The 13205-nt window shown below is 37.4% G+C and overlaps 1 protein-coding gene across 8 annotated transcripts in view; it reads right to left on the bottom strand.

The window, feature by feature from the left end:
• The window catches only part of LOC139155638 (kalirin), a 292637-nt gene that overhangs the window by 72540 nt on the left and 206892 nt on the right, over positions 1 to 13205 (bottom strand). For 6 of the 8 annotated variants that reach the window (XM_070730856.1, XM_070730858.1, XM_070730878.1 and 3 more), the window contains 4 exons: positions 7135 to 7268; positions 5521 to 5587; positions 4537 to 4640; positions 411 to 480 (listed from right to left, as the gene is read on the bottom strand). In XM_070730856.1, coding sequence (XP_070586957.1) covers positions 411 to 480; positions 4537 to 4640; positions 5521 to 5587; positions 7135 to 7268 — 375 coding nt within the window. Of the gene's footprint in view, positions 1 to 410; positions 481 to 4536; positions 4641 to 5520; positions 5588 to 7134; positions 7269 to 8925; positions 9022 to 13205 lie in introns of all 8 variants that reach the window. The other 2 variants (XM_070730921.1, XM_070730896.1) reach the window with 1 other exon arrangement.

The raw sequence follows: 13205 nt of genomic DNA, 5'->3' as shown, positions 1-13205 counted from the left end.
TGTTTTTATACATCTATACTGCATTAGATTTCCTCCCCTTGAAGACCTGCATCCCTAACATGACAAGGCTACACATAGGAAGAAAAACCTAAACATTTTTTATAATTATTTTACTTTAGGAGAGTTATAAGTGAAATGCCCAATGAAGGCTCCCTTTTTATCATTTTGTTTAAATAGTAAGAAAATGCTAAGCAACACCTAGTATTTCTGTATTATGACTGAAATTAAACATGCTTATAGGTAGAAAATAAAAATTATGAAACAGTGTATTTATATAACATGGAAAATCAGAATATTATGACATAGAATATGTAATTTTTATTTTATATCTTTTAAAAAGTATGCTGTAAAGTCAGCAAATATGAAATGCATTTAATTTCTTTTTAAGAAAAGTCTAACTTGTAACTCACATGTTTGATGAAGAGCTGTGCTAAACGGTCATGTTCCTGAAGGCACTTTTCCAGTTCAGCAAGAAAAAAGCTGCAATATAAAATAGACAAACTATGCTCAAAATCTCTTTTTTCCAGTATGCCCCATTTTCTATAATTAGAAAACAAACTTGACATTTACATTAGTTATTTTGCTAATGTTCAGATAATTTTTCTAATATGCATGTGAGTGTACAATCCCCTACGAGGGGATCTAAATAAAGATATAGAAATTATAACTTGATTTTCATTATGAGTTTGCTATTAGCAAGAAGAAAGTTAATTGTGGAAGAAGCATTTGTAAGACAAGTTTCCTTTTCAAAATAAAATACTTAAGTAAGAGAAGGAATGTAGCAAAATGTTTTGGTTAAAATATTTCTTATTATTGGTTTAAGGCCATTTAATATATATTAATTGATAAATTTAACACATAAATTGTTGATTTATCAACTAAGATAAAAAAATCTGGTTGCTATTAAAATTGGTCTTTATTCTGTAGCTCAATGTGTTTGGACTGAATCAGACCTTCCTAATAATGCTATACATCCAAGAAAAATTCAAATACAGTAGTACCTCTAGATATGAGCTGCTCCGCATGTGAGTATTCCAAGTTATGAGCCACGATGGGAGCAAAATTTCTGTTCGACACCCGAGCTCAAATTCGGGATACGAGCCGAGCTTCCACTAGGTGGTGCAAGAATCCTTGCTTCTGGTTATCTCAGCCGGGAAAAACAAAGTCTAAAGCCATTTGTTCCAGATACGAGTTGATCAACATATGAGCTCCGTTCTGGAACGAATTAAACTCATATCTAGAGGTACTACTGTATACATACCCTGTACCTCAAGAAGGCTAAATCAGTCCTAGCTACTTTAGGTTATGGAATAAAGACCAATCTCAGTAATGAATTTCTCTCCTTACTTTTCATGATATTTCTTTTTGGGGTCATATTATTATTACTGAATACAGTAATCCCTCACTACTTTGCGGTTCATCTTTTGCGGATTCGCTACTTCTTTTTTGGGTCATATTATTATTACTGAGTACAGTAATCCCTCACTACTTTGCGGTTCATCTTTTGCGGATTCGCTACTTCACAGGTTTTCAAAGGGGGCTTAAATCCATTAAATCCATTGAAAATTTTAAATCCATTAAAAATTCATAAAATTCTTCTACACTACTACTGTACTCTATTAAAGAAACTGGTAGGATATTACATGTAGGTCCAGCTGAGAAACATTATAGAATGATTGTTTAATGCAAAGGGTGGGTTTTAAAAGTCCAAATACTCATTAAATACATAAAAAAACATCTTTCCTCTACTTCATGGAAATTCGTTTTTCACGGGTGAGCTTGGAATGCATCGCCTGTGAAAAACGAGGGATGATTGTACAGGCAAACCTCAGGTTACAGGTACTTGTTCAACAAGCATTGAAAGTTATGATGGTACTGAGTAACTGGTATGTATAATCTGAAGCATCTTCCTGTGGCCTCACTAGCCTTCTGTAGCGCCAATTAACAGCCCCCGCTGACCAACCCACATTCTGTGGTGACTACACACAGCCTCCATTTGCCCACCTATACTCTAGCATGGCCCATGGAACCCCCTGTTTTCCTTGTCTGGGAATCCTATCACTTCCTGCTTGAAGACCTGCTCAGATCTGAGGTAATGACAGCAACTGAGCTTGCCAAAATTGCTGTTCCAAAGCAATGTGGTCACGTGATGTCAAGTGTTAGGATCACACTGCTTAATGATGGAACTTATGGTCCCGACCCAAGGACCTGTACCTTAAATCCCTAGAACAACCGCATTCAAATATGCATAGCTCATTCCTTTTTAATTTTTGTTTGATTTTTTAAATTACATATTATGCTTACTAAATTATTTAAAAATATGGTAAAATAACAATAGTAGAGCTGGGTCCTTTCAAGACAATGATAACCACATATAATTCTAGCATCTAATTCTAAATCCCAATTTTATTCTCCCAATTTTATATGTATTTTCATATAAATTGTAGCCTCATCTGAATGTTGCATCTCCTCGCAAATATCATTCTACTCACATTTCAGACAGTTGTCATGCCAACAATTAATTCCAACTGGCAGTCCTTAATGCCTTAAAATAAATATTGTTTAAAAATGCAAAATCCTATTGATCCTTACATGACACAGTTTTAAATAACAGAGGGCCAGGATTATAATTCCAGTGACAAAACAACAGTAAATACCATACAATAGCAACCCTTGTTTTTTTTAAAAAAATAAGTCATAATCTTCTTCAGTTAATGCCAATAGCTAAAGAAGAATTGGGGCAGTTCTGGAACAATGATTTCCCTGTATGTTAGTTACGGTAAACCAGATAAGAATCACAGACAAATGAGCTAATTTTACAGTACTTCACAGAATATATAAAGACAAATCTTAGAAAAATATACAAAAAAAAATTATTAAAAACAGACAAAATATTTAAAATATATAAACCATATGGAGAGAGTATGACTAGTAATAATGTTCTATGAAAGCCTTATTGACCAAATCCATGGTGGCTACTAGATTTCAGTACCTATGGCCTTATCTGGTTTTGATCATGACATATGGAAAACTGCCATGACTTTAGTCTGTTTGTAATGTCACACTAAAAATCATAAATAAGCAAATGAAGGGAAGAAATGTCTGTGAAATTGAGAGTAAGGGGAGGAAAGTAACAGATCTGAATAGATCAGGTAGCCTGATGGTGAAAAATTGAATTGAAGAATACATACAAGAAAGTAGAACACTTCCTTATGATAATTATGAATGAAATGATAAAAAAACATATATCATCTAGGTTGCTGTGGATGCAACTGAAAGCAGGAGTATATAGATTTGTGATAAGTGCATATTATTGTGTGACGAATGAAGATGCTACAAGATGTATGGGTGAATTTGGAGGGAATCTGTGCAATATTCTACATGAATGCAACCCAAGGCTATAAGGTGACAGAACAGATGGATGGGAATGAGATAAGACCAAGCCCTTCATGGCATCGGACCAGAATACCTCTGGGACTGCCTTCTGCTGCACGAATCCCAGCAACCAGTTAGGTCCCACAGAGTTGGCCTTCTCCGGGTCCCATCGACAAAACAATGTCGATTGGCAGGACCCAGGGGAAAAGCCTTCTCTGTGGCGGCCCCGACCCTCTGGAACCAGCTCCCTCCAGAGATCAGAATTTCCCCCACCCTCCTCGCCTTTTGTAAGCTCCTTAAAACCCACCTCTGTCATCAGGCATGGGGGAACTGAGATATCCTTCCCCCCTAGGCCTATACAATTTATACATGGTATGTTTGTGTGTGTGCTTGTTTGGTTTTTAATAAGGTTTTTTATAGTTATTTTAAATATTAGATTTGTTATATGCTGTTTTCATTATTGTTGTTAGCCGCCCCGAGTCTACGGAGAGGGGCGGCATACAACTCTAACAAGTAAGTAAGTAAGTAAGTAAGTAAGTAAGTAAGTAAGTAAGTAAGTAAGTAAGTAAGTAAGTAAGTAAGTAAGCAAGCAAGCAATTAATGCCAATGATCACTTTTTGGTCAGCACTTACTTAGAAAACACACTGTGTTTCAAATACATGCTCGAAGCATAATCCATATGTGTAGATGGAAAAGGAATGGAACAAAAAGCATAAACTGATTTAACTATTTACCAGAGAACTGTGAAAATGAATGAAAGATACAAAGGTAGTAAGATGTTCTGAATGTAAGACAAACCATTTTTTAGCAACGTCAAGAGTGAATTTTGGAGAGAAAACGTTGAAAGAAACCAAATAAAAGCAGAATGATCTCTGGGAGATGCATTTATGTCCCATGCCAAAACATATGTACAAAGTTCTAACAGGAAGCACAGAAAATGTGCATATATAAAATATTTACAGAAAGCACTTAAAAAATAGCAAAAAGAATTACGCTAATAGTGCCAGGAATGGATCTGTATCTGGATACTGTATTTGGGTTGTATGCAAACGAGGGAAGAAAGGGAAAAGTAATGACTCTGATCAAATTGAATACATATAAATATGTAAATGAATATTGTACAATTTAACATTAGTTGTTTACAGTAGCTTATAGACTTACTCTTTGTGCCAATCATAAATCTGGTGAATGTTTCCAAACACAATCTTGTCTTTTCCTTTCATATCTTCAGGAACACCTTTTTCTTCTATTCTTTTCATAAATCCCTTGATAAAAGAAAATAATAATTAATGATTGAGCAATGGCAGACTAAATATGAGCAGTTCATTTTTCAAGCAAACAAAACCAGCTACTCATTGTAATAGCAAATCTTTATAGGTAAAACATCAAGGGTCTGTTTGTTCCATTCTTAATATTTTAGAGATATGTCAAGTTTAGATGAGCCTTAAGGATTTGCTGACAACTTGTTCGAAAGAATTTAAATCTGTTAGGCTTTTAAGAATATTTAGAATATCTTGCAAAAAGTCAGTATTAACCAGATTATAATTTAAAAGTTCCCAATACAGTGGTACCTCTACCTAAGAATGCCTCTATTTAAGAACTTTTCTAGATAAGAACCGAGTATTCAAGATTTTTTTGCCTCTTCTTAAGAACCATTTTCTACTTAAGAACCTGAGCCCGGAAAAATTTCCCAGGAAATTTGAGAGCGGCATGAAGGCCAGGCCAGTTTCCTGCCATTCGCCCTTTAAAAATCCTGGCCATCTCAGCCTTTTGGTGGTGCTTAAAGAGGCTTTGGCAGTCCAGAGCGAACAAAGCATTTCCCTTTCTCTGGGCATTTCGAGAGGGAATAAACCTCTGCCAGCGCCCAGACAAAAGAAATGCTCCCTTCGTTCTGGGCAGCGACTATCCTCCTCCTCTTCTTTCTCCTCCTCCCACCCAAATTCTGAGCTTTTATTTCTTTCCTAATGGGTTTGCACACATTATTTGCTTTTACATTGATTCCTATGGAAAAAATTGCTTCTACTTACACACCTTTCTACTTAAGAATCTCGTCGTGGAACAAATTAAGTTCTTAAGTAGAGGTACCAATGTATTAGCCTTTTATTGAAAAACAGTTTAGATCTAAACTAATTTATTTTAACTTACCTCCACCACAGTTCCTAAGTCCTTGACATAGTCTTTCTCTGTTTGTATCAGTTCATTTAGAACAAACCTAGAATTCAAAAGAGGTGTATATAGGTTTCACAAGGCCTCTACTCCAAGCACTGACCAAAACCAATTTTATTTTTTTCTTTCGCTTTTTCCTCTTTTTTGCTTTCCCCCCCATTTTTAATTTTTCTCCACCTTCTCACATACAAATTTAACACGTATAAACATTCCAATATTACATACAACATGTAAAATTACACATTTTTATCCATTGTTCATAAGCCAATATCTTATTTATTTTTCTTCTTAACCAACACCAGGCTGCCCCTATAACTATTCTTTCTTGCAAAACCAAATTTAAATTAAAGTAGCGTGACTAGTTAGTCAGTAATGCAATTCCCATTAGCAAGACATTCTAAATTTGAATATCCTCATTCTGAGAGGATGGGATGAGAAGAAAAAAAAGGCAGGGTCACAGAAGCTGGCTGAAAGCATACTCCTCTTCTACTGACTTATCTTTCTTATTATGTAACAATAAAAACTTAGTGAAGAACTAGATTTAGATTGCTCCCATTGTCTTCAGAAGAAATGACTGCTTTTGAATATCTTATGTCTTCAGCAGGCTTTTGATTGAACCAAGGCTGGCAAGTTTCTACACTTTTCTTGTCCTACAGTACTTGATTCTCTTGATCACTCTTACAAATGTATACATTTTGGACTCCACTCAATTTTATACAAAGTTTTTTCCCCCTAGCAGAATAAAATTTGCTCTCCTTTCCACTTATGGATATATCAAATCCATGATGAAAGCCAGTTTGGTATACAGTGTTCCCTCGATTTTCACGGGTTCGAACTTCACGAAAAGTCTATACCACGGTTTTTCAAAAATATTAATTAAAAAATACTTTGTGGGGTTTTTTCCCTATACCACGGTTTTTCCCACCCGATGACGTCATATGTCATCGCCAAACTTTCGTCTGTCTTTAATAATTTTTTAAAAAATAAACTTTAATAAATAAACATGGTGAGTAATAATCTAAATGGTTGCTAAGGGAATGGAAAATTGCAATTTAGGGGTTTAAAGTGTTAAGGGATGGCTTGTGATACTGTTCATAGCCAAAAATAATGTATTTACTTCCGCATCTCTACTTCGCGGAAATTCAACTTTCGTGGGCGGTCTTGGAACGCATCCCCTGCGAAAAAGGAGGGAACACTGTAATGGTTAAGGTGCTGGCTTAGAAACCAGGAGACCATGAATTCTGATGCCACCTTAGTCATGAAAGCTGGCTGGATGACTTTTGTTCAGTCTCTCTCAGCCCATGTTGATTGCTGTTGTAGGGACGAAAAGCAGTAGGAAGGAGTATTAGGAATGTTGATTGCTGTTGTGAGGAAAAGAGCAGTAGGAAGGAGTATTAGGAATGTTTATTGCCTCAAGTTACTTACAAAGTAACAAAGACAGGATAAAAGTCTCAGAATAACTAAATTTGCTCTCGTTAATAAGGGGTGCGGGTGGAGAGGGAATTTCTTCCCACAGAAATTTCTAAACTACTAGTAGTAGATGGCATTAGATACTATAGAGTTGCAAAACAGATCAATGACAAATTAACTTACATCCTGCCTCTCATCGCTTTGGCCTTTTGTTCCTCTTCGAGGTTTCTTGAAGGAGGGGTTGAAGGTGTCACAATCTCATTCAAACATCCAGTGCTATCCTTTAAGCTTCCTCGGTAGGAACCCCCTTCCAATGACTTAAGAAACAAAAAAGGGAAAAAAGGGAAAAAAGGACAAAATGTTAAACTAAAAATTATAACCACTAACTAGACCAGGGGTAGGGAACGTTGGCTCTTCTATCACTTGTGGACTTCAACTCCCAGGATTCCTGAGCCAATCATTCTAGTTCAGAGAATTGTGGACTTCAACTCCCAGGATTCCTGAGCCAATCATTCTAGTTCAGAGAATTGTGGACTTCAACTCCCAGGATTCCTGAGCCAATCATTCTAGTTCAGAGAATTCTGGGAGTTGAAGTCCACAAGTCATAGAAGAGCCAACGTTCCCTACCCCTGAACTAGACAATACATTTACCTTATTTTTTCCTGATATTCTAGATTTATAACAATGAATCATGAATAAAATATTTCAGTATTTGTTTGATGCTATAGGAAAACAGTTTTCAGCCTAACGGGAGTGTTATAGCAATTCTTCTAACTAAATGGATAATATATTTTTCCTCCAGGATCAGATGCCTGCCTGTAAGCAGAGATTAAACTATTGTTTCCCAGTTCATGAAAATTACAGAAAATTGGACTAACAAGCCAAAATGTTTGAGCAGAAATCTAAATACACGAAAAAGGAAGAAAGTAGAATGCTGCTTATAAAACCACAGGCACAAGGTTAATTCTGAAAGGAATTAAAACAGTTATATTATAGCCAACCTCAATATTGAGTTGGTGTCACTTTTCTTTCAGCTAGCTGAGTATTTGTGGTGGTGTTTGATTATTAAAAAGTGTCATGTAATACTGTTTGGTTTTAAACACAATCCTTGGAGCTCTTTTATTCTGTTCAATAAATCTTGTAATTAAACATTCTTAGCTAAGATTTTTGTTCTTGTTCACATTCCTCATTGCATTGTACAGTCTTCATTTATACATAAACTGAAGTGCTTTAATCGAAGGTGAACCATTAAAATGAACATAAACATTAGGCAAATACCTTTGAACCAAAATTTCCAGAACTCACTCTATAGAGTCCCAAAAAAAGCGACTACCATACATGGAACAATAAGCATCAGTAACAGCAAACTTTAAAAAACCCGAACACATTTGAAAACATTTTCATGACAGCATTTCCACCAGGGGTGGGTTCTAATTTTCCTTGCTACAGGTATGCTTCGTCCCGTGCTACGTGGCCGCACCTCGTGCATGCTTCATGTGCAGTGCCAATTTTTTTTTAATCCCCCCCAATTCCCCCCCCCAAATCCCCTGCAAAAGATAGCAGCGGCCACAGACTGGCACCGACAGAACCGGTTATGTGACATCATGGTGATGTCACCAGCTGGTTGCTACCAGTTCGAGTGAACCTGTCTGAACCCACCTCTGGTTTCTACGCATTTTGTATCAGGTTGCACTTTTTTTTCCCAAGAAAGTTGTGGTCACAAGAAAGGTGCAATCACATGCCTAGAAGCCTATCAAATAATGCATACAGTATGTGAGTCAGCATTGATCAATTTTACAAAGATTAATAGGTTAATAACTATAAAAGGACTACAGAACACATGTTCGGTTATATATTCAAATGTGCAGAACAACAAAGACGGGAAAAGCAGGGTCGGGTGGCACAGAGACTAGTTGAATTTCCTTGTAGCTAGGCTATGGTTTTCGCCAGTAAATCTCAGGACTCTACACTTACCAGCTTGCTTTTGACCAATTTTTCTATTGCAATGACAAGATCCGCAGCAGTTGGCACATCAGAGTTGGTCTGTCGAGAAGCTAGCAAAGAGGAAGACTGCAAGACACCAGTTTGCAAAGGAACAGTAGGTTAGCAGGAATGAGAAGAGGAAAGCGGTTAGCAGTTTGAGGTCATACATTAGGTTTAAAGCAGGGAAAACATGGCGGGAGCAATGAAGAGCTTGTAGGGGAGGGAAAAGACCATGACATATACAAGACACAGGACTCAACAACAGACTGGAAGCCTCCCCCCCATCAACCCCCCACCAACCACAATTGGAATTTATACCCGTGATGGTTCGAAGATTTGTTTCTACAAAACACAACATAAAAATGCCACAAAGAACAGGTTTCTTCTTGTTTACATATTTCAAGATGTCAACAGCATTCTTCTGAACCAGCAGATGCTAAATACTTAAAGTATTTGGGGATGCGGGAGGGGGAGCAGAAGGAGGCTTTGCTTCTTCTCAGCCTATAGTACATCATTTCTCTTCTTACTATGTTAATTTTTATTTATTTATTTATTGGATTTGTATGCCGCCCCTCTCCGTAGATTTTTATACTTAAACAGCAGAAGGAAAAAGTTGAATCAAACTAATTGTATTTTTAGTCTGGTATTCTATCTGCAAAAATCTTTCCGTACAATGCATGACTGCTGAACTCTGCTAGGTATTCAATATATAATTTAAGATTTTTTTAAAAAAGGATTTAAGACTGTTACTTCTTTCCACTGTTATCTTTGAAAACGTGAATGGGGAAGAGTGATAAGAATGTCAGTTGCTACCATCTTTATTCTATTAAAACTATCAAGCAAGAATCTACACCAAAGATGACGACACCAAGCTAGCAGGAATAGTTAACGCTCTGGAAGATAGGCTTAAGATACAGAAGGAGCTTGACAGACTTGAACATTGGCCGCTATATAACAAAATGCAATTCAATGGTGGAAAAAGTCAGGTTCTACATTTAGGGAAGAAAAACAAAATGCACAGGTACACTATATGTGGTACCTTGCTCAATAGTGGTAATTGGGAGAGGTCATTTAAATATGAGCCAGCAGTGTGCTTAGATGCTGAAAAACCTAACACAGTAGTTCTAAGCTGCATAAATAAAGAGATAGAATCAAGATCACACAAAGTGTTAATACCACTTTATAATGCCTTGGTAACACTGCATCCAGTTTTGGTTGCCACGATGTAAAAAAAGATGTGGAGATTCTAAAAAGAGTGCAGAGAAGCGCAACAAAGATGATTAGAGGACTGCAGGCTAAAACATGGGAAGAATGGTTGCAGGAACTGGGTATGTCTAGTTTAATGAAAAGAAGGACCAGGGGAGACAGGATAGCAGTGTTCCAATATCTCAGGGGCTGCCATAAAGAAGAGGGAGTTAAACTACCATATTTTTTAGAGTACAACACACACCCTTTTCCCACTTAAAAGAGGGTGGAAATGTTGATGCCTCTTGTACACTGAATGCAGGCATTTTTGGCTTCAGAGCTCCACCCCCGCCTCCCATTTTTGCAAAAATTGGCCTGTTTTTCACAAAAATGGGGTGCGCAGAAGGTTTAGGAGGCCTGTAGAGCGCTCCTGGGGGCAGGCAAAAACACTCTTGTTTTTGCAAAAAAAACCCCATTTTGTTTGGTAAAAACGGGTGTTTTTTCCTTCCCCATCTTCCAGGAGCACTCTGCAGGCTTCCCAAATCCTCTGGGGGCCCTGTTGTTTGCAAAAATGGGTGGAAAATGAGCATTTTTGTGATAAATGGGGCACGCAAAGGGTTTGGGAGACATGCAGAGTGCTCCTGGGGGCTAGGGAGGACAAACCTTTTTTCCTTACCTCTTTGAAATCTTGCTGCATATTTTACACCGATGTGTCCTGCACTCCGAAAAATATGGTATTCTACAAAGCACTGGGGGTTAGAACAAGAGGCAATGGGTGGAAACTAATCAGGGAGAGAAGCAACTTAGAACAAAGGAGTAATTTCCTGAGAGTTAGAACAAATATTCAGTGGAACAACTTGCCACCAGAAGTTGTAAATGCTCCAATACTGGAAGTTTAGGCTTTCCTGCCTAAGCAGGGGATTGAACTAGAAGACCTCCGAGGTCCCTTTTAGCTCTGTTATTCTATTCTAAAAGAAAGCAAAATAGCTTCAGTTCATGCTACCATTTTTGTGTGAAACACTTCACAGGGCACTAGATATTTTTTACTATATAACCAGAACTGCTCCCCACCCATTTTCTATCCTGGGAAAGTAACATTTGAAGGAGTTACTCTCCAATTTATATATTTTATTTACTTGTTGACTAGTTTTCAAGTAGTAAAATATATGGTTGCTAAATGTGTAATCTCTACATAGATTCTAAAGGTTAGATCCTGGGATTTGGCTATTTTAAAAAGAGAATATTTCTGGAACAAGAATAAATATGGTTCCTGAAAAGAACAACTGGGACCTTATACAAACTATTCATCTTCCTTTCTTGCACACACATTCACTTTTTCTACTTTGAGGATACTACTAACAAAAAGGCATATGAGGTGGGCTGATTCTAACTCCTAAAATACTTAAAAGAAATACTGCAGAATCTCAAAAATATTTCCAATTCTTCTATGCAAAACAAACATACAAACAAAAAATCCCGAGCATAATTAGAAATAAACATACAATCAATTTGACAATTGTGTGACACCTAGATGTAGATCACCTGTGTTCTTGGGGATAGATGGCTATTTATAAACTGAACTTTACATATAATTTAATGATATCCACAGGTGTAGACTTCACTGAAAGAGGAATAAAATAATCAAAGTTCAAGAAAACTGTAGTCAAATTAATAAGTGTGGTTGAATTGGACCCAACTAGTGACAGGCAAATAACTCTCTCAATAAAACAGACTATTGTACAAGCATTAGGCAGCAGTGCCAGGTGAAGGTTTGTTAAGAACCATTGCTGAGTGATGTATCATTCTTGTCGCTTATTCCCTAAGAATATTGTGTGCTAGGAATTTTGTCTATCTTCTCTCATTGATTCTATATCACTGATAGTCTACCAACAAGCCATACTAAAACAATTCCAGCTTATGAAAAAGATTACCATATTTTTAGGAGTATAAGACGCACCTTTCCGCCCACTAAAAGAGGGTGGAAATGTCAGTGCATCTTATATACCTAATACAGCCATTTTTGGCCTCCTGAAGCCCTGGTGTCAGTGTTCCCTCTAATTTTTTGGGGGAGTGGGCGGAAAAGTATAGTGTCTGAGCGGCAGTCCCTTCGGGACTGGGTGGCACAGAAATAATAAACAAACAAACGAATAAATAAAAAACCCACCCTGTTTTGCCTCAGAGAATTTCAAAATAAAATACTGTACTGTGTGTCTATAACAGTGAGCTCATAATACGGCAACTCTATCAATATCAAAATGCCACTTAAATAGTTGAGCTAGTTTCAAACTAGATTTTGATTTTCTTTCTCTCTTCCTTACTCCCATTCTTTTTCTTTTTCTTCCTCTCTTTTTTCTATCTGTTTCTCTCTCTTCCTCTCTTCCTCTCTCTCTCCTTCCCTCTCACTCTTTCCCTCTCGGCTCCTGGGCAGGTTTGGAAAACTCTGAGTTGATGATGATTTTTAAGTGAGCGATTGCTCACTGCTCAGCTTAGAGGGAACTATGCCTGGTGTGTCCCATTTTTACAAAAAATGGGCCCGTTTTTCACAAAAATGGGGTGGGAAGAGGGTCTGGGAAGCCTGCAGAGAGCTCCTGGGGATTATGGGAAAGCAAAAACACTGTTTTTGCAAACAAATGGGCAAAAGAGCTGGGATGGCGCAGCAGGTAGAGTGCTGTGCTGCAGGCCACTGAAGCTGACTGTAGATCGGCTCAAGGTTGACTCACCCTTCCATCCTTCCATGGTGGGTAAAATGAGGACACGGATTGTGGGGGCAATGTGCTGACTCTGTTAAAAAGTGCTATTGCTAACATGCTGTAAGCCGTCCTGAGTCAAAGGAGAAGGGTGGCATAAAAATTGAATAAATAAATAATTTAAAAAATGACCTGATTTTTGCAAAATATGGGCATTTTTGCTTTCTCCCAGCCTCCAGGAGCTCTCTGCAGGCCTCCCAAACCCTCTGCCCACCCCATTTTTTTTTTTAAAAGGGTGGAAAACTGGCCCATTTTTTGCAAAAACAGAGGGTTTGAGAGGCTGGGGAGGACAAAAACTTTTTAAAAAAACTTATCTCTTTGAAATCTTGATGCATCTTA

Source organism: Erythrolamprus reginae, chromosome 1 (assembly GCF_031021105.1).
Source record: "Erythrolamprus reginae isolate rEryReg1 chromosome 1, rEryReg1.hap1, whole genome shotgun sequence".
Taxonomy (NCBI): Eukaryota; Metazoa; Chordata; class Lepidosauria; order Squamata; family Dipsadidae; genus Erythrolamprus; species Erythrolamprus reginae.
This window is presented reverse-complemented; position numbering and strand designations above follow the sequence as displayed.